Below are 25,775 nucleotides of genomic sequence, written 5' to 3' on the forward strand. Positions count from 1 at the left end.
GCTTTTATATGTCTTAGGATGAGATGAATCACATCCTAGAAAAAAATGCTTCTGCTTCACTCCACTGACTATAAATGAAGCCCATATGGAATGTCCCACACTTCATATCCATAAAGTGAAGAGAGAGGAATCCCACTGGGATCTTGACAGGAATAGAAGATGTAAGGGAATTAAGGAAATCTACTGAAATATACATGAATGAATGATTTTGCCAAATATGACTGTCATTTTAATATTCAGAGATGACTCAGAGGAAATTAGACTTTTGCCTTCTAAGAAAAAGAAAAGTAGTAATGTGTGAACAAAATTAAGGATTGTAAAGTGAAGAGAAACTGGTCATTTTCTGATTTTAGTTGTTTTTAGGCTGCTTATGCTTGATTTTTCTAACCATTTCTTTGGGTACACCTTTATTAATTACACTGAAAAGGTAAGGGTTAGCAATATGTACCATTCTGCATTAATTAATGCCTCTAGGAGCTGAGAAATTTCTTCATGACGAAGTGATTCCAAGACTATTTTATTCAATTGTACTTTGTTTGCAATACTTTGAATAAGATTAAGGAATATAGTTGATTGTGTTATAAATGGCTCAGGATTCAAATTAGGATTAAATAAAAAAATAGGATTTATTGAAAGAATATAAAGGAATAGAGGTAAGCAAACAGCGCTGGGTGCACCGGGAGTCTCCGCTCCACCAGGACGCACACCAGTTACATCAAGCAGCTGATTTTTATGCTCCTAGACTAATACATATTCATTACTACTTCTAAAAAAAATAGATTATTAAAATTAGCTTCCGGGGTGCAGTCCCTCCTACTGGAGCATGCGCAGTCTCCTCTGGGGTCTCTTCTGGGGGTCTCTAGGGGTCTTTCATGCTGAAGGCTCGTAGTCTTCCTCTCCACCTTTGTACTTACTGGGCACCATACCAAGTTTACGGAACATCTTCTTCAAGTCTTGTCTCCTAGCCGCCCTTCAGCTTCTTTCTCCTTCCTCTTTATCTCTTGGCCCCCCCTAACCAGATACCAAAGATCCACATAGTATCCCATAACAGTCACTAGTTGTTATCAGTTGTTCTGAAACTCCCAGACACACGAGTAATTAAAACATTCTTCCCCAGCCATTCACAGACACATCTATAGCAGTGTTAGAAATAGAAGTCCGGAATAACAAAAGCAAACAGGTTCATAAATTTAAGAAGTGATAAATTGACTAGAATGAGGGAGAGACTGGGACACACTGCATCTGTGGTTCAAGAATTAAATTGCCAGTGCAGGGCCCAGAGGCAGACAGGATTCAAACAGAATTGTTCTTTATGGACACGAATTGTTAAAACATTCCTCACAATTGTTATACCTGATAGATGTTATAGAAGAAGGATAATTATTCCAATTTATTATTCCAGCTGTCCTTTACAGGCAGTTAAAAGGATTGATAAAAACTTTAAGCATCTTCCTTATCCTCTACTGTGTAGGAATCTATCTATCAAATCTAATCAAGGTTAAGTATAGTCAATACTTCTACAGAAAATCCAAGGTAAAATCTTACATAACATGAAGAGCTGATTATACAGATTGTATTACATTCTACATTGTGCCACTTCTACATGCATCCAGTGAGTGATGATATTTTTCACTTCTATGAATTGAAAACATGTTCTGTCTTCATTTCCTTCATCCTTAACCAAGAACTGATTGAATTTTAGCAAAAGGAGAAGTTGCACTGTCATGCTAGTAAATATGGAGACTCCTGGAGGGGGGGGGGGGGGGATAAAATTAAAAAATAAAAACAGTCATGATGTATGTATCTTGTTTAAGGTGAAATGGACCATTACTTGGTGATGCATCAGCTGCGGTGCAATGGGGTTCTAGAAGGCATCCGAATTTGCAGGAAGGGGTTTCCAAGCAGAATCCTTTATGCAGACTTTAAGCAACGGTAGGTCTTCAATTATTGTCTGTTAATTTAAGGATTCAGTAAACCCAAAACTCAGGTGAAAAATCTGGTGATATCATGGAGACACATCCTCTGAAACAGACTACTGCAGTGGAATTTGAGGGAATGTCATCATAAATACTGTCTTAGGTCTCTCCAGTCTTCTCCCTCTTTGATCAGAGATTTGTTGATTCATCAGAACCCATATTGTTTCTGAACTGTAGTCATTGCCTGGTGATTCAAAAAGATGCAAAATGTTTTTAGGGCAATGAATTAAATGGCATAATAGATTGCTCTTTGTAAGTCTCCTATAGGCTTACAAAACAATACAAGAATAATAAATGTCAGCACAGTCTCCTTAGAGTGCGGTACCTAAGCATTCCCAACTCCAAGGCTTTGTTGGTGCTCGGTCAGTTGCCTGCATCCTGTGTCTTGCTTTCTCTTCTTTAAAATTGAGATAATGAAACTGGCTCAAGTGAGTTCAATTACTATAAAGTGCTGAATCTGAATTGGTTGTTATTATTAATAAATGTATCAGTAGCATCTTACATGCTGACCTGGTGTAAAAAGCTCTTCCCCTCAAGAGGGCATAGCCTGTCTGTTTCTCCCCTCTGTTTCCCTTCCTTCCCCTTCCCTTCCTTCCCCTTTCCCAAGAAATCAATATTATTTTTTAATCTTTTTGCGACAAGAGTATTCAGACTTTGAGTAAATGCAGTCTAGGATGCAGGACCTCTCTGAATATGTGCTGCAACCTGCTGTTTAATTCACTATGGCATTAGCTGGTCTCAACTGTCAAATCATAATTTGAAGTGACAAGGTGAAGGGATCTCTCCATAATGGCCATGGTCCAGAACCAAAAAGTGCTATACAGTACAAAAGAAACATGCCAAAGTTTAAGAAGAACTACAACAGAAGCCTAAAATACAGAATAAAGTTCTTGTGCCACTTCCACTATCTTGATTTTATATATTTTCTTTCAAGATATACTTGAGAACAAGAAGTGCGCCAGAGTGCAGTCACCCGTCCTCATTCCTGTATCTGAGGAAAACACTTTAGAAGAGTGAGGTGATCCTGTCCATGACACAGGATTACCTTAATCATTAAGCTACCTTACAAAACACTAAGACTTCTGTTAGCTAAAAAATAATATTGTGCCATTTTTAGCACAAACTCAAGGCTTCATTGTTAAAATTTATACAGACAGTGACTTCTGCAAGATCTGTATTCCTTTTGGAATATAGATTTTTTTTGTCAGCAGTTTTAATTTACCTTCTACTTTAATTTAAATAGCCTTTTTCTGGTCAATGAAACAAGATGGGAAGAGAAGGTTGACATGTTCTCACTATGTTCTTCCTAATTCCTGGACCTGCAAACACTGTTAAGTATGCACATTAATTTTGTATGTAACAGCATACTATGTTGTTACACAGCCAGCAGATTCCTTTGAAAAGCAGACATATCCTCTTGTCATCATGTTCTGTTCAGCCAAGACTGTCTAAATTTCAGATAGCATATTCAGCTGCTTTCAGACAGCTCAGTTTCCAATCACATTATCTTATGATATATGATGACTCCTATTCTCCTCACACTGTTTGCAACCAGTGCCTTGCAACTTGTCTTACCACAGGTACAAGATTCTTAATGCCTCAGCCATTCCAGAAGGCCAATTCACTGACAGCAAAAGTGCTTCAGAAAAGCTTCTTTCCTCTATTGATGTGGACCACAACCTATACAGATTTGGCCATACCAAGGTAAAGTCCTTGTGGAAGAGTGGGTACAATCAGTGGCAAAAAAAAAATACCATTTGTTTAAAGAATTTCTTCCAGATCAAATCAGCCTTCATGATGACTAGGAAACAAAGTACAGTACAAGCAAGAAGGAGCACACAAAACTTGTCTGGTTCTTGGGGTATGTGTTAGGATAGGCCTGTCAGTCCAGGCAACACCATGCTACCAGAATGACCCTGCATGGCTGTAACTAGAACTAGTGCTGCCCCTTTCTCCTGCCAGATGAACTCCCTGACATCAGTGCACATTAGGCAAGCTAAGATAAGTTTAGGAAGACAGACTTTTCAGGGGATTTAGGTACACACTTGTCTCTCTTCCATATCCAAAGCAGCATTAGGTGGTACACTGATTCTCTGACCAACACAATCAAAGCAGTACTATCTCTGGACACAAACCCAACTGTATATACTATTATATGGACGTCATTGTGTATGGCTCTCAAGCCATCTGTATGTCAGTTTACAGAGCCTGACCACTAAGACACAGAAGGATACAGTGAAGCGACGGGATAAGATATCATACTAAGTTGCAAGTTAACTCTGTTTTAATAACTATTGATGAGCTAGATCTTCCACAACCTACTCTAGAGTGTGCCTCAAATAACATTGCAATAGTGTGATTAGTTCACATATAACGTGACTTGTCATCAATCACAGAAACACTGAGGATATGAACCCCAAATTTCTCTAGCTGTTCAATGTTTACTCTGCAGGTGTTCTTCCAAAACTTCTTTAAACTATACTGCATCAGCTTCCAATGGTTGTGTATCTGCCTAGCCCTCAAACTATTCAAACCTCTTTTATGTTTTAGGTGTTCTTCAAAGCGGGTCTCTTAGGACTCCTAGAAGAGATGAGAGATGAGAAGCTTGTGAGCCTCATCACTCATACACAAGCTATGTGCAGAGGGTACCTCATGAGAACTGAATTTAAAAAGATGAATGAAAGAAGGTAATACAAGGACACACTAAGTAACTTATTGTGACAGACCAAAAGTCTGGCAATGCACTACCCTCTCTCGGGAAAAAATCTGTCCCCAGTGAAGACCCTTAGAAAGACCAGGGGAAACAGAAAAAGCAGAAACTAATACTTTCCTTGTTATAGCCTTCCAAATCCTTGCAATGGCTGTTTAGCAATTGGACTGTGCATCTGGACCATGATATTTAATATTTAACAGTGAACCTTTCCTCCAGGAATGCACTAACTTTTAGAACCATTTTCAACCTCTCCCTGTGATGGAGACAGACAAACCTTTCCATTTGTTCAGTAGGCTGTTTGGCTTGTGCTGTCTGATAATTTTATTGAATCTCATTAATCCAGTAGTGTAAGGAAAGGAACAAAATCACATTCTGCTCTCCTTCTCTTCAATTTTCTTTCATGACTTCATCATCTAAGATGAAGAATTCTAGCTTGTACAGAGAATACTTTTCTCTATACTGTATATAATATTCTATACTTTTGACCTTCCCACATACCCTTCCAAATTCTATTCTGTCCCTTTAAGGTGGAATGAGTCATGCAACATTTGGAATGTAGGGATGGCAGCAGCCAAGCAAACTGTCTCAAACATTGTTGACAAGTGAAAGCTTTAGGGAAAGCTAGGATCACTAGGAAGCTCTTTGCTAACCAGTTGCTTTTATCTATAATATTCTACAGCATATATTTAGTTCAGCGACTTCCTGACCCAGGCATAGTTTCTAAGAATTCAATAACTCTTATTGGATTTCTCTACAATGAACTGTTGAAGGTCCCCTTGAACTATGGGCATAAACGAAAATCCTTTGGCGTTCAATACCATAAAAAAGATTTAATTTTTGTTTTCATGTTCTGTCTTAATAATTTCTATAGTTGCTATTTTTTGTGACCCAAAAGCATCAAGATACTGCTTCCACGATTTACAGTAACTCCCATATTTATAATCGCAACAGCAATAGTTCATGGAAATTAGTTTTCATTCTGGTCTTTACCAGAGCACTTGCACTTTCTTTGAGATTTGGGAAAGTCTCAGAGATTTCCAGGCAACATTCCAGAGAAGTTTGTCTGTTTTTAAGTATTTCTTTCCATGTCCATACATAGCTATTGTTCATGCTACTGAACTAGTCATGCAGCAATCCAGGGCCTAGAAATGACTTTTAATAGAAAGGAGCAAGGTGAGATAAAAAGTTTCACACAAAACTTCCCTGAGCAGAATGCTGATGCTGTGTGACCAATAACCAGAGTCTGTTTCTAACACAAGTCTCACTAGTCTGATAATCTATATCATGTGTTTTCATGTGTTTTCAGAGAATCCATTTACATCATCCAATGCAATGTTAGAGCATTCATGAATGTCAAGCACTGGCCCTGGATGAAGCTGTACTTCAAGATGAAGCCCATGTTGAAGACCGTAGAATCTGAGAAGGAGATGGCAAATATGAAGGAAGAGTTTGAAAAAACCAAGGAAGAGCTTGCAAAGTCTGAGGCAAAGAGGAAGGAGCTGGAGGAGAAAATGGTGTCCCTGTTGCAAGAGAAAAATGACCTGCAGCTGCAGGTTCAGTCTGTGAGTAGCCTCCATTTTCAGATTCACCCTACTGCCTCTTCAATTCTCTTTTCTGTTGTCCTACATAAACAGACAGGTAACAGGGCCAGATTTTTCAGTGCTTTAGATGTTACACTCTATATACAATGTGCACTACCTGTGGTCTCCAAATCTGGATTAAATACAGATTATTTCCTCATTTACTGACCACTAAAATGTGGAGCCAGGGATGGGGCTGCTTTCCTGTCAGAGACAGGACTGAAACTGTGGAACAAAGACATGCTTTTCAGCTACAACAGTGCTGAGCAGAGACTGAAATTGCACAAGGCAAGAAGGTGTTGAAATATAATAAAGATTCTCTGTGGCCAAGGGCAGTCTGGTGCAAGTGGACCTGTCACTTGATTCTATGTGCTCCCAAACCAGCCTTCTTTGGACAGTCCTGTATTGTTTTAGGCCCCAAGGATGTAACCATGCATGTTGAAAACAAGATTCCTTACCCGAATCCTCCTTCAGCACTTCAGTTTAACATATTTTTCTGAGTTTCTTTGTACCCTTTTTGGTACTTAATGCCCTGTCCTCCAGAGCCAACCTAGTCTATAAGCATTTCAGGCTTCACTTCATGTATGGTAATCCAAAAAAGGCAAGAAGACCATATTTAGCTAACTAACTTCAACGTTAGGATACCATTTGAAGCATTCAATAGTTTCAAATTTATGGGCATAAAAGAAGTCCTAAGGTATGATCGTTGCCCTCAGAGTGTTGTCTGGTTCTTTCTTGAATCACAGTTTCTTACTGTTTCATCACTAGAACAGCCCTTCCTGTCTGCTCTTTAAGTCCCATTGCTGTGTGAATTTCAATCAACTCTGCTTGAAGGGTTCCTCAAGAGCCATCTTGTCCATGTTTGTTATCAGAAAATGCACACTTGATAACCATTATTTTCAGTGCCCCATGAGTTTCAGTAGGAATCTGAGAGAGAATTATACACAACATACTACGTTACTGCAGTGATGTCTTTTGGCCACAACTCTTATGGGAAGCAACATATACCTTTTCTGGTATTCTGCCTAGAATACCTCACAGTAGCATTAATTTGGGTAACATTTTATCTGTCAGTCATGTTGCTCAAAATGATAGATAAGTTGCAGGCTAAAATTTAGGTTGAGCAATCCTGTTTAGCCATGAGCCTGAGCCTGTCTTGGCTGATGAGAGTTTAGAGAATGATGGGAGCAAGGAAGCATCATGTGAATTAAGTGGCAGAAGTTGGGAGAGAGACTATCAGACTTGTGTCATTAATTGGAAGAGCTTATTACAGACAGAATCATCCCCAACACTCTGAAAGATGACTATGAAATACTGTGTTTTATAAATCCACATCTAAGCTCACGCTTCCATGACATCCAGTTTGCTGACCCACCTATTTATGTTGCTGATACAATAGGCTCCTTGTTATGACACAAACCGATCAGTTTTTATGGCGTGTTATTACAGTCAAAATATCTGACCAGATGAAAGGAAGTGTCTCTGTTGTGGGATTATGCTCCACTTTCCTAAGCCATGACAAAGCAGTTCAATCTCCCCATGATTAGATCTTGTGCATTACTGTGGTTTGCATGTGAACTTTTGCCCTGACTTATACAATTCATTTCCTGGAGGTGGTGTTTGAGCAACATGTTACCTTTCATAATTTTTATGAAAATATAACATGCCTCCAATATGTTCTAACAGGATAGTGAAAATCTAGCTGATGCTGAAGAGAGATGTGAAGGTCTCATCAAAAGTAAAATTCAGCTGGAAGCTAAAATTAAAGAACTTAGTGAAAGAATGGAGGATGAAGAGGAGATGAACGCTGAACTGACAGCAAAGAAGAGGAAACTTGAGGATGAGTGCTCTGAGCTGAAGAAAGATATTGATGATCTTGAACAGACTCTGGCCAGAATGGAAAAGGACAAGCATGCAACAGAGAATAAGGTGACAGGGATCATGAAATTATTCTTCCCCAGAATGTTTTCAGTTCTGTGGCAAGTTACAGAATTTCCTAAGTGGTTTGAATGGAAGTGATATGTTCCCAAAGTATAGGAAAGGTAACACCTAAGTGCCTGTGGCATAAAAGATTTTGCTAAAATTATAACTTCCTCTTAGGAAAAAAAAATATTATTATTTTCCTGTTGCAGTTCAAATGAGTTAACTTTTTTTAGGTGTTAAGGTGTTTGATGGAGAACTTCTATCTTCCACTATTTTTACACATAAGGAGCCAGTATATTTGTGTCTCTTGTGGATGGAGAACTAGTATGCTTGTGGGTCGCTCAGTACAAAATGGCTATTTTGAGCCTTTCTCATGTGCATCAAAGAGAACTGATCTTGCAGATGCCAAATGTTTTCTTATATTTGTTGTGGTTTAACCTGGCCGGCAGCTAAACACCACACAGCTGTTCACTCACTTACTGTGTTTCGTAATAACTTAATAAGCCTCATTTTCTGAGAAATTACATCTGTGTGCCTAGGAAATGTATCGTATTTAGGAAATGCATTTTTTGTGCAGGAACAACCCAGAGGCCTTTAGTAAATCCCAATAAAGTAAAGCTTGCAGAGGCTGTGAAAATCTAGCACACATTCCACTACTAAAACTAGCAGGATAGAACTGGTAGTCAAGACCAACTCAAGCAGGAATTCTTACCATTGCAGGGTCAGACAGGTGTGCCAGCCATGATGCTGGTTACTCCCATCATTAATAGTATATACCTTAGTGGAGAGCACTTTGACGTAACCCATACAATATTTTGCAAGGCTACACTCACTGCTCCTTCTTAGTCTATTTCCCATGGCACCCCCTCATAGTATGGATGCTTGCTGCCTAACAGGTAAAGAATCTAACTGAAGAGATGACAGCTCTGGATGAAAATATTTCCAAACTCACCAAGGAGAAAAAGGCCTTACAGGAGGTACACCAGCAGACACTGGATGACCTGCAAGCTGAGGAAGACAAAGTCAGCACACTCACCAAAACAAAGACCAAACTGGAGCAGCAAGTAGATGTTGTAAGAAAAAAAAAAAAAAAAAAAGAGTTTTGTAGGTGGATGCTCTGACAGATTAGGAGAGGGTAGAAATCTGCAGCTAGGTATGTAAACAATATCTAAAGCAGCCAAGCCAGCTCTAGTAATTTCACTTAATAACTCATGGGTAGTTGAGAGGGTATTGTGGAATCCAGTGTTTCTTCCATATTTCCTTGCCTGTTTAATCTATGTTTATCAGTGGATATTCCAGCATTGTAGGCCTTTGTGCCCCATTTTAACCAATTAGCTACAGCAGTGTATCTGTGACATTCTGAAGCTTGCTGTGAACTTATAAAATTTATGTATATACACCATGACACTGCAGACACTGGGAATTTGTCGATGTTTTGCAGTCTGCATGCTAAGAACTGCACTAACTGAAAAAAAATAATTTGGGTATTTTTCAAAAACTTTCATTTCAACTGTGAATGGCCAAGTTGTGGCCAGATTAATATCTGAAGAGAAAACCTGACTCTGTAGTGAGCGTATCAAAAGTAGAGATGAGAAGCATTTACAGTACGATTGTTTTCTGTAGTTTTCAATATTCAATTTAAGTTAAGATTTTTAAATCAGGAATATTTACCACTGAGGTATGTTTTATGTGTTTCAAACTATGTCTTATGTGTTTTAGCTTGAAGGGTCTCTGGAACAAGAGAAGAAATTGAAAATGGACCTTGAAAGAGCAAAGAGAAAACTGGAAGGGGATCTGAAAATGTCTCAGGTTTCCATCATGGATCTGGAAAATGATAGGAAACAGATGGATGACAGGCTAAAAAAGTATTGCACTGACATTTGAATTCTAGAATTCATATTTTATCTTCACCATATTGAATTTGCATTTTTGTTCTTTAACAGAAAAGATTTTGAAATTAACCAGCTGCAAAGTAAAATTGAGGATGAGCAGGCTCGAAGTTCTCAGCTGCAAAAGAAAATCAAGGAGCTTCAGGTAAAGTCTAAGGGATATTGATATTTTTAGTAGCTGAGTACAGCTTTGTATTGGGTTTACATGGCAAGGTTTTGGTAGCAGGGGGCTGCAGGGGTGGCCTGAGAAGAGTTCAGGTGAGAAGAGTTCAGAAGCTGCCCCATATTAGATAAAGGCCAGTTTCAGCTGGCTACAAAAGGGACCTGCCACTGCCCAGAACTGAGTGATTAAGCAATATTGGTTGTGCCTCTGGGAGAACATATTTAAGAAAGGGAAAATAAGATCTCCACGCTGCAGCCCATAGTGGAACAGGTGGATCTGCCCTGAAGGAGTCTGTAGCCTATAGAGAGCCCCTGCAGGAGCAGGCCCCGAGCCAGAGCTGCCGCCTGTGAAGAGACGCCCATGCAGGAGCAGCGGGCCTGAGGGGAGCTATTGCCCTTGGGGGACCCCTGCTGGAGCAGTTTGCTCCTGGGGTATGTACGCCATGGTACGGAGTCATATGGTCCGTATGGGAGCAGTTCTTGAAGAGCTGCAGCCTGTGGGCAGCCCCACAGGATCAGTATGTGAAGGAGGGCATCGTGTGGGAGGGACCCCACATGGAGCAGGGTCAGAGTGACTGAGGAGTGGTGGAGATGAAGCATTAAGGACTGAGCACAACACCTATTTCACTGTGCCTCTTAGAAGGAAGGAGGTGGAAGAGGATGGATGGGGGAAAGGTGTTCGTAGTTTGTTTTTAGTTTCTCACTGCTCTAGCTTGTTAGTAAAAGGTAATAAATTTCATTAATCTCCCTATGTTGAGTCTGTTTTGCTTGTGACAATTACTGTTGAGTGATCTCCCTGTCCTTATCTCAACCCTTGAGCCGTTCTCATCATATTTTTTCCCCTTTCCCTTTGAGGAGGGAGAGTGAGAGAGCAGTTGTGGTGGAAATTGGCTGCCCAGCAAACTAAAACTACCACAAGGTTCATTAGAATTAATATTTGATAATCAATTAAGAATTTATGTTTTCTTAGACTGTTCTACAAAAATATTTATCTACACATGAATAAAACAATGAACATGGGTGCTATTCCAATCTCAGGGCACTTTTAAAGAGGCTCTGGTCTATACTCATAGCTGACTATATAAGAAATCACTTAAGTGAACCTTGTGGCAGACTTCAAAAATGGATCCAATGCTGACTTGTAACAGTAGTGAAGCTACTGAGAATTACCTTTCAGAGAAAACAAAAGACTGATATTTTCTCATCATCGGGGCAGAAATCACCTTCCAAATGGAGACACAGGAAGACAACTCCCTTAAGTGACATTATCCCATGGTTGATCATCCCAAGGTTCCTTCCATCTTGTTTGCTGCTGGAGATGGCCTGCCTGACCTTCTGCAAATTTATAAGAAACTCATATTATTTTATATTTGTCAGTGGCACATCCCTCATGCCTTTAGAAAAGTACAGTACTACGTCTGTCATTACATAATGAATCCATTCTAAAATACAACATAAAATGAAGTATCAGATTTTACATTCACTGCTGCTCCAAAACTGAGTATTTTAAGTCCTAGGACACAGTTCAGTGAAATTTCTAGTGGTGTTTCACTATCTATGCTGATATAAATGGAAGTGAATGTATGTTCTTTGTTCCTTAAAGGTAATTTCAAGTACTTCTATTCAGAAATCTTCATTTAACCAATTAATTTTCATAGGCTCGAATCGAGGAATTGGAGGAGGAAGTTGAAGCTGAACGTGCAGTCTATGCAAAGACTGAAAAGCAGCGAGCTGAACTTTCCAGGGAGCTGGAAGAAATCAGCGATCGCCTAGAAGAAGCAGGAGGAGCTACAGCAGCTCAGATTGAGATGAACAAGAAGCGTGAGGCAGAATTTCAGAAGATGCGCCGCGACCTCGAAGAGGCCACGCTGCAGCACGAAGCCACAGCTGCCGCCCTGCGGAAGAAGCACGCAGACAGCACAGCTGAGCTTGGGGAGCAGATCGACAACCTGCAACAAGTCAAGCAGAAGCTGGAGAAGGAGAAGAGTGAGCTGAAGATGGAGATAGATGACTTGGCCAGTAACATGGAGTCTGTCTCCAAAGCCAAGGTTGCTGCATAGGAAAAAACATTTCTCATCGCTATTATTGTTCTTCTGAACAACGGGATGAGCTGACAGATGTGCTTTCTATTTCTTAACAGAGCAATTTGGAAAAGATGTGCAGAGCTCTTGAAGACCAGTTCAGTGAAGTCAGAATCAAAGATGATGAACATATGCGGCTAATTAATGACCTGAACACAGAGAAAACATGTCTACAGACTAAGAATGGTGTGTCCCTAGACAAAATATAATTGTCCTGTGCCAAGCACTTAAATATGTTGCCTGAATGCCTGTGTATTTTCTTATATGTTCATCACTGAGTGATCTGAGCAAAACTCAGACTGTAGAATTTCCTCCTTGTGGCCGTCATGGATACTCCACCCAAAGAAACAAAGATAACCCAAAAGAACCAAAACCAGTGTGCGGTTTTTGCAGTCAGCTCATCCCCTTTCTTTTGATGCTAGCATAGTGTTCATCTTTGATAGCTTTTTCCTACCTGGTGGAAATTAAATTGTTACTCTCCCTTCTTTGTACCACATTGTATTTTGTAATCTTTTTCCATGTAATCTCTTTTCTCATTCATATGAATTTTTTATGTCTGTCTGTTCATATTTTTCCGTCTAAAAAAAAAAGTGTTTTCTCATTAGATGAACTAACGCAGCAACTAGAGGAGAAGGACTCATTGATTTCTCAGTTGACTAGAAGCAAACAGTCTTTCACACAGCAGACAGAAGAGCTGAAGAGGCAACTAGAGGAAGAAAATAAGGTGAGTTGTTTTAATTTGGCACAGAAAACTGTAAAATGAAGGCAGAGACATTAGAACAGTGAAACTTTTGAGCTTTGCCTTGGAATATAATACACAGAAGTGACATAGAAATTAAATAAGACAGTTTAAGCCCTTCTTGCCATTCTTTCTGAAGTTCAAAAACATGAAGGAAGTGAATAAAAATAGCTCTGTGTACATACCTTACTCCTACAGGAAATCATTCAGGCAAAGGGTACAGCAGCAGTGAAAAAAAGACAGTAGTGGAGTACCCAGGTAGTACCAGGAGTACCCAGGACTAGGAATGGCAATACAGTTTAAAGTCTCTTCCACCTTCAGATAAACACTAAATTCTACCTAAAAAGCTTACAGGAAAACATCTTCTGGAGCAATTATTCACACATTTCCTGTTGCTGAATTTATTGCATCTTTGCCTGAAGCACTTCATGCTGATGTGTTTAAGAGGCAGTATCCCAGACAAATTGGGCAAAAAGAACTGATCCTGATGAACAATGTCGAGTCTGAAATACAGAGTTCCAAATGCTATTCACTTTTCTCCTCCAGTTACTCTAGCAACTGCTGTACATAGGCTGTGAGATGTGGAGTTTGTTTTTTTTTTGTTTTTTTATCAAAATGTAGTAAAAATGTCCAGTCACAAACGGTTAGTGTTCTGACAATTTGTATCATTCTAACTACACAGGCCAAGAATGCCCTAGCCCACGCCTCGCAGTCTGCTCGCCACAACTGTGACTTGCTCCGGGAACAATATGAGGAGGAGCAGGAAGCCAAGGGTGAGCTGCAGCGTGCCCTGTCCAAAGCCAACAGCGAAGTGGCCCAGTGGAGAACCAAATATGAGACAGATGCTATTCAGCGCATGGAAGAGCTGGAAGAAGCAAAGTATGTGGAGGGATGATCTTGAACAAGTAGAAGGATATTTATGTAAAAATGTGAGAAGGAACTGGAGGAAACCAGAATATGTTTGTAGTGGGAATATGCAGAGCAATGTACTTTGTAATGTGTTGGGACTGAAAAAGGGAGGGAGTAAAGGTTTAAAGGAGGAGAGGTGGAGGTTTGTTAAAGTTTCTACAGAATGGACAATTCCAGTGTATTAACTATAGAGTTAAACATAGTAGTTGAAAAATTGCACTCTTGACACTGATGATACTGAAAGTGTGTTTCTGGTTCCTCTCCACATTGGTGTAGGCTACCCCTTGGATACTCTTGTTTCTTCACTGGTTCCATCTCATATTTCACCTCTCTCCCAGATTTCTAGGGAGTCCCCCTTCCAAGTTATGATCACTCACATGTCCATATCTCCTCTGTGTATTCTTCCAGCCTACACACCACTCCAAGCATTCTTTGTTATCCTAGGCTCCTATTGATGTTATCTGATCACACTATCACAGCTTTGTATGCTGCTCTCTCTTCTTCTTTCTCCTATGCCACACTTCTTTCCTGTCCATTTTCTCAGAATGTCAGAATTTTCCTTCTCTCAGTACTGATTGTCTTGTCCTGCAGAAAGAAGCTTGCTCAGCGGCTGCAGGATTCAGAGGAGCAGACTGAGGCTGTCAATTCAAAGTGTGCTTCACTGGAGAAGACAAAGCAGAGGCTGCAGGGGGAAGTGGATGACCTCATGATTGAAATGGAGAGGTTGAACGCAGCCCGTGCAGCATTTGATAAAAAGCAGAAGAATTTTGACAAGGTTCATTCAGAAAGCCTACCAGATACGAATATCATAAAAATCTGATAGGCCAGGCCAAATTCTGAAAGCATGAAAGTTCTGCACTCACAATAAGATAAATTATATTTTATCCAAAGCAAAACTGGGGGTAAGGAGCACCAAACAGGACATGTAGTAATAATAATGTCACAGTGTGAATAATCTAAGGTAACCACATCATATAATAACATAGATTTCTGATAGTTTTAAAAAGCATGACATTTTCACAAGGGAGAATTGGAAGATCTGTATCAAGTCTTTGATCAAGTAGACTGAAAGTTTTCATATAAATTCTAACAAGCCCCTACTTTTGGCTGGTGCTAGTCTTCCAGCCTTTTATTCAGATTAGGCATAGCTTCAACCTCCTTAATCAGTTCCAACCTTCACTGCCTTTAATAAAGTTACTAAAAGGCTCAACACTGTTTGCCCAAGTGATGTTGCATAGCCCTGTGTATGTGGTTGAAATGGGTAGATGAGCTAAAGATGGCCTGCAGGGTTGTGCAGAAGACAATAGGAGAAAATAGCACGATCTTTGTTGGTGAGCTGAGTGCAAGAGCACTGGGTCCTGAAATAATAAACAGGCTCACACAGCCTCATTCAGACTAACGACATTGTGTCCAAGTTGCTGTGAAACCAAACACCTACCTGTGAGCTTGGGGGCATACACTCCTATTGTCTGAAGAGGATAATATAAGTAGCTGCCCTTGAAACAGACAAAGTATGTATCCCAGTGAATGGATTGTCACAGGCAGTGAATGTGCAATGAAGAAGATTTTGTGACCCAACGACATGCCTCTGATGTTCTTGTTACATATACGTGCAGGGACAGGAGTGTTGAAGAACGGGCCATTCTTATGCTCTGATGGTTTCTGTCACTCCAGGTTGTGGCTGAGTGGAAGCAGAAGTACCAGGAGAGTCAGGCTGACCTGGAAGCTGCCCAGAAGGAGTCTTGCTCCCTTAGCACTGAGATATTCAGGATGAAGAATGCCTATGAAGAAATTCTTGACCAGGCAGAGACTGTCAGACGGGAGAATAAGAACCTCCAGCGTAAGTTCTCAGATCTCTGTCAGCTGGGATCCATCATGCTAAGATGCTTCTGTGTTTCTGGGGTACCAGAACTCTGCCTCTTCCCAAGCTTTTGTTTCTTATGCTTTTCCCACAAAACTAAGGTTAGGTGACTTTCCTTCCTGTTCAGCTCATCACAAGCTCACCTACAAGCACATGAGTACAGCTTATGATAATATCCTACTTCCTCATGGTTTCTAACACCATCATTATATTTCTCCTCCTTCACACCATCATAATCCCCTTGATGGAAAGGGAACACATTAACCGAACAGACAGAAATGTTGATGAAAACAGATACTCATGTTTTTCAGACCACTTCAGTCATTACCGTTAGAAAAGACCTGGTGGGCTGTTGTCTGCCTTCTGGTTGGAGCACCATGCAGATGTGGCACAACAGATTGGCATTTAATCAGCTAACTAATTGTGTAAAGGAATTCAATTCTGTTTTGTGAAGTTTAGTGATCCCTGGGGAGGGAGAATTTGGGAATGAATTTGGGATTTTGGGAATCAAACAGAACTGTCTCTGGAGATATGATATCACTATCCAGAGGTAACTGATACTACTCTCTGAGCTCCCTCCAGTTGGTCCCCCTCATTTTTAAACTTGCACATTGAACTGGAAATAGCAGGTAATCAGAAATAAATACTGCACATGAGACAGGATCTGTTATTTCCTCTCACTGCCGTTTTGTAATACACCATTATCTCTTCTGTCACTCCCACTGTCAAACAGCAATTGCAGGTGCCATTGGCAACAAGATGAGCTATTTTCTGTGTATTTTCTGTGTTACAGAGGAAATTTCTGATCTTACTGAACAGATTGCTGAAGCTGGAAAAACTAATCATGGACTGGAGAAATCAAAGAAGCAAACTGAACAAGAAAAATGTGACCTTCAGGCAGCATTAGAAGAAGCAGAGGCAAGTGTCCTCAATAAGGGGTCTTGTTTTGGGAGAGACCATAAATGGAGAAAGCAGAACAAATAACATAGACGCTGCCCCTCTCCTAATGTAGCATAGCTTGTTGTGCCACCTTGCGCACACACACACACACACACACACACAAAATAAATCAGTCCCAGGCTAAAACTAAGCTCATTTTGCACCACCAGTTTGATTTTGCTCCTCTGAAAGGCTACAGAAAGGTCATTTGTTTCAAAACTCTGACGGTTTTTGTTCCCTAGTCAAAATACATTACGTTACGTAGAGCCTATTCTAATTGTTTTTTGTAATTTTCAAGGATGGAGATTTCATAGTATTGCTGGACAACCTTTACCCTTGCTGCTTCATTCTTGTGGGGGAATATTTTTATGCTTAGTTCAGTCAGGACTTACATAGTATCAACTTTTTACTCTTTTGTGATGTCCACTTCCATGAAGAGCTTCATTTCATTTTCGCAATAGCTCTCCTTAGATAGAATAAAATGGAATAAAAACAATTGACATCTCTGATCTTGAGATCACACTAGATGGGACACCAGTAGGAACAAGAGTTATAGTGGCCATGAGAATCCATCTGGTCCCATTTCTGTATCTAAATGTCAGCAGTCTAATCCTGAATTAGTCACCACAGGCTCTTTGTAGAAACAAGAAGGAGAACTATGTATCTCTGGAGGGTCTATTCTAAAAAGGAATGCCAGGGCTACATCAAATGCTTAATCCTCTGGATGCGCTTATTTCTGTCCATTTGTTCTAAAGACCCAGCCTCAAACTCTAATTCCCAAACATTGTAAGCTAGATGATATGAATATCACAGGGAAACGGCTGTATGGAAGGGGGGAATGCTCCCACAGTTGCTGGGGCTTCGCACCTTGGGAGGAACTACATGCAGAGTCTCTAAACAGAATTCAGCATTGAGACACAAATGACAGCAAGCTTCTTCTCAGTATGAGGCTTGGCTTTCCTGGAAATTTAATGTTTTCACATGTTTTGTTATCTCTGCAGTGTCAACATAGCTCTCGGTGCCCAGAATTTGTGGTATTGGAGTCACTGTTCTAAGAAATCTTATTATTAAATTATTGATTACTATCCCACTAAGGTATAATAATTCCTGTGTATGGGAAAAGCAGTCTGCATTTGCAGAGTTAGGCCTTTTCTGAAGGTCCACAGTAATGCAAATACGTCTGTGTTACTGACTGTGAAGTGTCAAAATTCTGCATGGGCGTTTCCTAGAATAGACACTACATAGACAAATAATATTGTTTCAACACTTTTAGGGTTCTTTAGAACACGAAGAAGTAAAAATCTTGCATGTTCAGCTGGAGCTGAACCAAGTGAAGTCAGATGTTGATAGAAGGAATGCAGAGAAAGATGAGGAAATTCAACAGCTGAAGAGGAATCACCAGATGGTATTAGATTCTATACAAACTGCAGTGGATGCTGAGATTAGAAGCAGAAATGATGCTTTGAGGCTGAGAAAGAAGATGGAGGGAGATCTAAATGACATGGAGATACAGCTGAGCCATGCCAACTGTCAGGTGGCAGAGACACGGAAGCACATCAAAGGCATGCAAGGGCAACTCCAGGTAGAGATCAGAAGGGCAGCTGTCCTATAAAGACTTTGACACTCTGCTTGCCTCTGAATCTCATGGTGCTTTCAATTTCAAAGGATTCCCAGCTCCATTTGGATGATGCTTTGAGAGAGAATAATGACCTGAAGGAGCAGCTTGCTATGATAGAGCGTAGGAACAACCTGATGACAACAGAACTTGAGGAGATGAGAGCTGCCCTGGAGCAGACAGAGCGAGTCTGGAAAGTTTCTGAGCAGGAGCTGATAGATGCCAGTGAGCGAGTGCAGATTCTCCACTCTCAGGTATTTGGTATCTCCTTTGTAATAGGCATGTTGGTCTGGCATGAAATGGTATGGAAATGAGCTGTCTTTGGACTGTCCCAACAGAACACAAGCCTCCTCAACACCAAGAAGAGACTGGAAGCAGACATTACTTATTTACAGAATGAAGTTGAACAGATCATTCAGGAAGCCAGAAATGCAGAGGAGAAAGCAAAAAAAGCAATTATAGATGTGAGTTCTCCTGCTTCCCTTTCTTCCATTTTATACTACTCCAGTCACATTTATACTTTAGAAAGATAGCCATTAGGCGGGGGAGAATTGATTATTCAACTTAGGAACAGAAAATATCAGTGACACACAATCCCTCCTACTTGGGCCTTGCACAGCCTCTGCTCTACTGCTTGTCATGGAAGAACCATTCAGTCTAGGTCATGTACTCATGTTCTGTTACCAGTCTGTTTTGAAAAAGAACCGTGTCTCCTCTTTTTAATACCTACTTTGTGGGTACTCACTTTGACTTCCAGGGTAGATAGAAAGCAAAAAACAAATGATGGCAAAATTGAAATGGGAAGAATAGCCCAAACCAAGTCCTATTTAGATACAGCAGAAAACAGGAACTGAGACTAAAATCATATGTGCTTCTCTATGCAAGAGATACAGAAAATAAAAAGGGAGAATAGAAATGCTTTATTTAAACAAGGAAATTGTTCCACAGTATCAGAAGAAACAAATGTTAGAACTATCCAGAAATGGTGTATGAAGATGAAACAGAAAATTGTTACACTATTGCAACACATCATGACACGCTTGGGTCTGAAGTACTGTGTTTAGTTCTGGTTCCCCCTCAGCAGCCATGCTGCAGGTTCCCCTATAGCTTCTCTGTCCTTTTTATGAAACCGTGGTGATAGCTATTCAGGATTCTGAAGAGTTCAACAGGCACAAGCTTTTCATTGTTACTAGGAGACATTCAGAGTCATTTAATTGATAAACACTGCTAAGGAGTCTGACTCTGAAACTTAAGCACCAAACAACCAGATATTTAAAATCATTTAGTTTAGCAGAGATGCTTTTAAACTTTGGATCCTGAGTCATTTGGATGTTGTTGTTGTTGTTGTCATCAACCCTGCCCATACTCCAAGGCAGAGTACCTGTAGAAATACCAACAAATGGTGATCATTCTTATATGACAGACCCTTAGCACAGCCATAGACACTGACTGAGAATGTAGAGATCCAAACACCAATATGAAGCTGGTCATTGTTCATTGCTCCCAACGGGAGCACGGAACTGCTAGTGATGTGAAGATATAACTCTGTACTATAACCAGGCAGCCATGATGGCAGAAGAGCTGAAGAAGGAGCAGGACACCAGCGCCCACCTGGAGAGGATGAAGAAGAATCTGGAACAAATGGTGAAGGACCTGCAGCACCGTCTGGATGAGGCTGAGCAGCTGGCACTGAAGGGTGGAAAGAAGCAACTTCAGAAACTAGAGGCAAAGGTATGGGAGAAACTGGGGTACACAGTTTCAGGGTCCTGAGTTGATCTTTGGCTGCTGGAATCCCTTGGGAATGTTACAGTAGGGATTTCCAGCAGGTTTGATGAATTTGACATTGAATAGTCAAATGCTGCACTGCATGTAAGGAACTTGAGAACAACCTCATAAAACCTGAATAAGTGGGCAAAGATGGTGGCAGATGAACACCAGTGTAGGCATACTCCTAGGGAAAAATAATTTAAAACATACTTACATGGGGACAAGTTTGGAACTGGCAGTTACAGTAAGAAGAGATCTCAATCCATGACAGGTCTCAGAAACTGCTCAATGTGCAGTAGAAGCAAAAAGCCAAAAAAAAAAAAAAAATAGTTAGCCTTTATTAGGAAGGACACTGAGACCAGAGATAGAGAGAGAGCATTATTTGCCACTATATTATATGTACTACAGGTAGTTTGGTCTCTGCATCTCAAGAAGAACCCACCAGTTAGAGAACCTTCCAGGAAATGGCAGATGAGGGGGTGAAGCCTTATGATGAGGGACAAACAAGGCTAGGACTCTTCAGTTTGGAGTAGAGATGGATGAGAAGGATGTGATCAAAGTTTACAGAATCATGAAAGTAGTAAACTAGATGCATTCGTGAAGGTTAGTCATCAAAATGCACAATATTAGAAGGACAAATCATACAGAGAAGATCTTTGCCTGGAGGTCACATTAAAGCAGATACAAGAAAGTACTATACAGACTGGGCAGTGAAATTCTGGAAACTGCTGTCACAGAAGACTGTAGAGGCAGTGGTGGAAGGTTCAAAAAGGGATTAGGGATCAGCTGTTTATAAACAGACACTTAAGGGAACAGGCACAGATATGTCAACTGAAACTCCTAATCTAATGACAGTGAAAGCTAGACAAGTGTGAGGGAAGTAGACAGTGGCCAGGTTTCCATGCCATCCCTAGATAGCATCTGCTATTGCCACTCCCAGAGACAGAGCACTAGGCTAGATGGAACATTTGCCTGATCCACTTACTGCACTCAATCTATTCCTGTTACAAGATATAGCACAATTGACTGGGAGTTAGGTGCTTTTGGTCATGGAAGGAAATATCCACTGAAAAAATAAAACAATTGGTGTCCAAATTTGACTTGCATACACTGCAGAACAACCCTCCCTTCACTGTTTCAGTTTCCTCCTCCCTGACAGATTTAAGCCTGATTTTTGTTAAAGTTGCCCCAGCTACACACAGCAAAGTTCTTTGTATAAGTAACTGTGGCGTCACACACCATGTCACTACTAATGTAGCATGGTGAATGGGTTTTAGCTAGTCCAAGAAGGAGCTGCAGGAAGCTGCTCTGCACTGCCACTTGCTCTGCAGCCCTTAGTCTGCAAAACCCTGGATCCTACAATGATGTCAGCAGCCCTTCTTGGCAGCTTGCTGTCTTTATCATGATACTCTGTTTCAGATTCATGAGCTAGAAAATGAGCTTGATATTGAGCAGAAACGAGGAATAGAGTCAGTGAAAGTTGCTCGCAAGTATGAACGAAGACTGAAGGAGCTCACTTACCAGGTATTTCAAATCCTCTGCTCTATTCTGTATCTTTCTTGTATTCTAAGTGCATCACGTTGGTCCATCTTTCCAGGATGACTTTATTTTCACTTCTCACAGTCTGAAGAGGATAAGAAAAATATTTCCCAGCTTCAGGAACTGGTGGACAAGCTGCAGTTAAAAGTGAAAGTATACAAGAAACAGGCTGAGGAAGCTGTGAGTGCAGGACTCTTTAAATCTTTGTGGGTCCTGGGTGGATATTTCTGAAAAGTCTGGTCTCCCAGGTTCATTAAAATAAGTGAATACTCAGTTTGATGGGACAGTGGTGGCCATTACCTTTGAATATTCCCTATATTTTAAAGAGTTTTGGCTTACAACAGAGCAGGCACAGCTGTAATTATCGTGGAGTTGTTACACTTTTGGAGTCACACCAGCCAGTTTTCCCAGTACTCATGTTCCTGTAAGTAGTACAAATGCACTGAGTTCTGGCACTGCAAGGATAGAGCTGTGAGGCTAACTGTACTAGGTTACATTACTATGGAGCAGGTGCAGGGTGTTAAGTGGAACAGGGTGATGACAGATTGTGTGCATGTCACTGATGGCACCATGATTTCAGGAAGCACAGGCAAACGCTAATCTCTGTCGATGCCGCAAGACCCAGCACAAGTTGGAAGAGGCTGAAGAACAAGCTGATATTGCTGAAATTCTAGTTAACAAACTGCGAGCCAAAAGCTGTGATATTGGAAGACAGGTAAGTTCAAGGGCTGCAGAGAAGGACCCTTCTTATTCACCAAGTGCCACAAAGATCTCTGCTCAAACACCTGGCAGCGGTCTTTTTCACACTTTTGCACTGGATTGTCATCATGAAGGAAGGACAGAGTTGGCACTTATTCAAAATCAGTGTTTTTTGAAAATCCTGTTGGTGCCTCCCAAGATACATGTATATATCACATATAATCTACTGTAAGAACCCAGGTCTTTCAGCAGAATTGGGAGATAATATTTCTTTGCCAGTAATATGGCATAACATGTGCAATAGCCACAGACCTGTAACAACCCCACAAATAATTCAATTACCCCCAGTAACCTGCATATTTATTTATTTATTTAACATTTAGAAATCAGAAGAATGAGGTCCATGACCAGAGCTGCTGCAGGCTTCCTGACACTAGAGACTTCTATGCATACAACAAATATTCATTACCTGCTTCTAATCAGTAGGTATGCATGTAACTGCTGTTTGGCCTCTACATTCTTAGTCAACCCTAAGTAGATGTGAGAAATAAAAACAAACCTGCATGGCACACTGGTGACTGTAAGGGCTATCTCATTTGTAATGAGATTGAGTGTAAACGCTTACAGCAAGTAGGGCAGCAGTTACCCAAGTATGGATTACATCCGATGCAGGGAAAAGGATTCCCAAGGTAATGGGCACAGAAACCTCATTTGTCCTCCATGTTTTCAACTTTCATGCTTAGATAACAATTAAACAGAAGAACAGAAGAAAAAAGAAGGGGGGGAGGGGGGAGGAAGGAGGGAGGGAAGTCAGCAAACATCTCTCCATAAGGTTGGAACAATATCAGCATGTTATCAATCTGAATTTAGTAATATTTAAAGGGCAAGTAAACAGTGCTGGGGTGCTGGGTGCGCAGGGAGTCTACACTCTACCAACACGCATACACTAACATCGAACTTTCTAAATATACATATCATTGCTTTTACATATTAAACCCAAGTACACCTATACATATGTACAATCAGAAAAGGTATCAATTGAAACATAAACATGGCAAAGTTTTAAAAGGCAAGTGTTTAACAAACAATCCTTTAATTCTATTACTCTTAATGTCTATGACTGGGGGAGCATAGTTGGAGTTGGTAATCCTGGTTGAAGTGCTCCCATGTCTTCCATGACTTCATTAATTTCTCTCAGATCATATAGCAGTCTCAATTTTCCATTCCTTTTCTTGATTACAAACACTGGAGAATTCCAGGGCTAGTCATGGGAACAATATGTCTCGCTTCAAGTTGTTAAGCAACTCAGCCTTCAAGTCTTATGTATCCCATTCTTTCCGGATTGAAGGGAAACATATCCATCTCCTTTTCAAGGCCAATACGGCCTGGGTAAAAAGGCACATCCAGGTCACCAGGGGGCATAACAGCAAAGGCCTGTGATGGCAGTAGTGGCGGGGGGGGGGGGGGGGGGGGCAATGGTGTAGAAGGATGGGTGGATGAGCCCGCAGCTCCCTCACTATCCGGCAAACCCCACGTTTCTGACTATGGTCCCACATGGCTCTGTAAGGCCTCAGAGACTGCTCGCCAGGTGCCGAGCAATCCCACTGCAACCTTGTCATTTTTAGTAGCAGAGTCCCACACCTTGACCTCAATTTGGTCCCATGTTTCACAATCATAAACTGTCTCATTGTTAATGTTATAAGTTAGACCACACAATTTACTGGTCTATTGAAATTATTTTATTAATCAAGTAAGCAGACACAAGCAAAACAGCTCTGGGAGGCTGGGGAGTCTCCGCTCCACCACGGCACGCAACTTCCCCTTTCCAGTGTCGCTGTTTTATAGCATTGAAGTTCCGGCTTGTCGAGACTTGTCGAGACCTGTTGGCTTGTCGAGACCTGTCCTGAGATTGCACAGTCTGTTGTTGGGGGTCGTTATTCTTCCTCCGGTGATCATGCACAACGCTTGTGTTCAGGTGGGGGCAAAACAGGATGTCTTGCTTTGTCCCCATGTTTCAATGCCGTGATTTGTGAAACCTTATCTCCTCAGTAGATTCTTTAAATTCTCAAAGAAAAATGAACAAACGCCTACTAATTTATCACAGTTAATAAAGGGAATAAGCTGTAAGGTTACCATGACAGTCTTTGTTTCTAAGGACATATGATTCTCCATAATGCGTAACTGCTTACCACCAAGGGGCAGTTGTGTGCGCAGGTTCGCTTCTCTCAGCTTGAGCTTCTTTCCAGCTCCGGTGCGCCTATTTCCAGCGACTTTCTATACAAGCTTCTTTGAGCGGTTTGCTGAGTTTGGCTGAACTTATCTTATTTAGGGGATCAATGTTCCTGTCCTGGTCCCTGTCCTATTAGCCTGTCCCTATCCTGACGTGCGGAAAACTCCACAACCATAGGGTTGTAAAGTAGGTATACTTTATTGTGGTGCACCAGGCACACTGGGAATAGCTTCCCTCAAAAAGGTGCACGCCTGCCTGGTCATCTCTCACAACTTTATACATGAATACTGTTACATATTACATGAGCTGTAATGCATATTCATTATTTCCCCCGAAAAGGCAGACCTCTTCCAAGTACTCATTTCTATACTCCCCGCCCTTAGCTCCTCCTGGTTGCGCCTGCGCAATGTAGCCTGGTGGTTGTGGGCAGGGGTCTTTCAGGATGAAGGCAACAAGGAAGAGGAGGTTAAACTTTTTACCTTTCTGGACATTGACCTTCTGTTGGACAGTATTTAGAAGTTTTTTGTTTATCTTTGCCTTGTTTCCTGCCAACAAGTTGTTCATTCTTCCCTAATGAGTTGTTCGTCCTTCCCTAATCCATTGGTCTTGAACGATATCTTCCTTTTTACATATGCTTCTCATAAGGTTCTCATCTACATCCCAGATAATTAGGATATTTTACCATATATGTAGCTAAATATTAATTCAGATAAGTTTTAGCATCTTCCCCATCTCAATTCGTTCCTTTTTTTTCTACTTCTTTATTGATGACATAACTTCATTATATCGTGTTGCCTTTTCATCTTGAGGACAGGTTCCCCTCTCATACCTTTTGCCCCGCAGCAGTCCTTTTCAAAGCAACTTCTCATTGGTCAAACAACTTTGCCCACCAACTAGCAAACACCCAGCAACTTCCATGCCTTAACAGCTGGAGAACAGCAACCTGAGACTGCATGGAGTCTCCTGAATCATCCTTCTTTGTTCCCTCTAAACTCTACATTCCTGATGGCCTCATCGTTAAGAGTCTGATGTTATCATCAACCATGGGGCTTGTTGACCCCCATGGCAACACTCCTACATCTCCCCCTTCTTTATTAATATCAACTATCTTCTTGGCACAAATTATAACTCCATATATCACAAGCACTTATGA

The 25,775-nt window shown here is 40.9% G+C and overlaps 1 protein-coding gene across 1 annotated transcript in view; it reads left to right on the top strand.

The window, feature by feature from the left end:
• Positions 1 to 25,138, top strand: part of LOC309885067 (myosin-13-like) — a gene marked incomplete at both ends in the record, with an annotated part of 38,565 nt that extends 13,427 nt beyond the window's left edge. The window contains 24 exons of the mRNA XM_082774614.1: positions 1,815 to 1,932; positions 3,557 to 3,680; positions 4,527 to 4,663; positions 5,996 to 6,251; positions 7,956 to 8,198; positions 9,089 to 9,265; positions 9,912 to 10,057; positions 10,136 to 10,226; positions 11,902 to 12,291; positions 12,384 to 12,510; positions 12,930 to 13,048; positions 13,746 to 13,942; positions 14,564 to 14,747; positions 15,647 to 15,812; positions 16,627 to 16,751; positions 18,046 to 18,354; positions 18,438 to 18,641; positions 18,726 to 18,851; positions 19,948 to 20,118; positions 21,574 to 21,678; positions 21,778 to 21,873; positions 22,274 to 22,408; positions 23,020 to 23,081; positions 25,006 to 25,138. Coding sequence (XP_082630740.1) covers positions 1,815 to 1,932; positions 3,557 to 3,680; positions 4,527 to 4,663; positions 5,996 to 6,251; positions 7,956 to 8,198; positions 9,089 to 9,265; positions 9,912 to 10,057; positions 10,136 to 10,226; positions 11,902 to 12,291; positions 12,384 to 12,510; positions 12,930 to 13,048; positions 13,746 to 13,942; positions 14,564 to 14,747; positions 15,647 to 15,812; positions 16,627 to 16,751; positions 18,046 to 18,354; positions 18,438 to 18,641; positions 18,726 to 18,851; positions 19,948 to 20,118; positions 21,574 to 21,678; positions 21,778 to 21,873; positions 22,274 to 22,408; positions 23,020 to 23,081; positions 25,006 to 25,138 — 3,941 coding nt within the window. The remainder of the gene's footprint in view (positions 1 to 1,814; positions 1,933 to 3,556; positions 3,681 to 4,526; positions 4,664 to 5,995; positions 6,252 to 7,955; positions 8,199 to 9,088; positions 9,266 to 9,911; positions 10,058 to 10,135; positions 10,227 to 11,901; positions 12,292 to 12,383; positions 12,511 to 12,929; positions 13,049 to 13,745; positions 13,943 to 14,563; positions 14,748 to 15,646; positions 15,813 to 16,626; positions 16,752 to 18,045; positions 18,355 to 18,437; positions 18,642 to 18,725; positions 18,852 to 19,947; positions 20,119 to 21,573; positions 21,679 to 21,777; positions 21,874 to 22,273; positions 22,409 to 23,019; positions 23,082 to 25,005) is intronic.
• Positions 25,139 to 25,775: the final 637 nt, after the last annotated feature.

The sequence above is a fragment of the Aythya marila genome, assembly GCF_965140915.1.
Source record: "Aythya marila genome assembly, chromosome: 18".
In the NCBI taxonomy this organism is placed as follows: Eukaryota; Metazoa; Chordata; class Aves; order Anseriformes; family Anatidae; genus Aythya; species Aythya marila.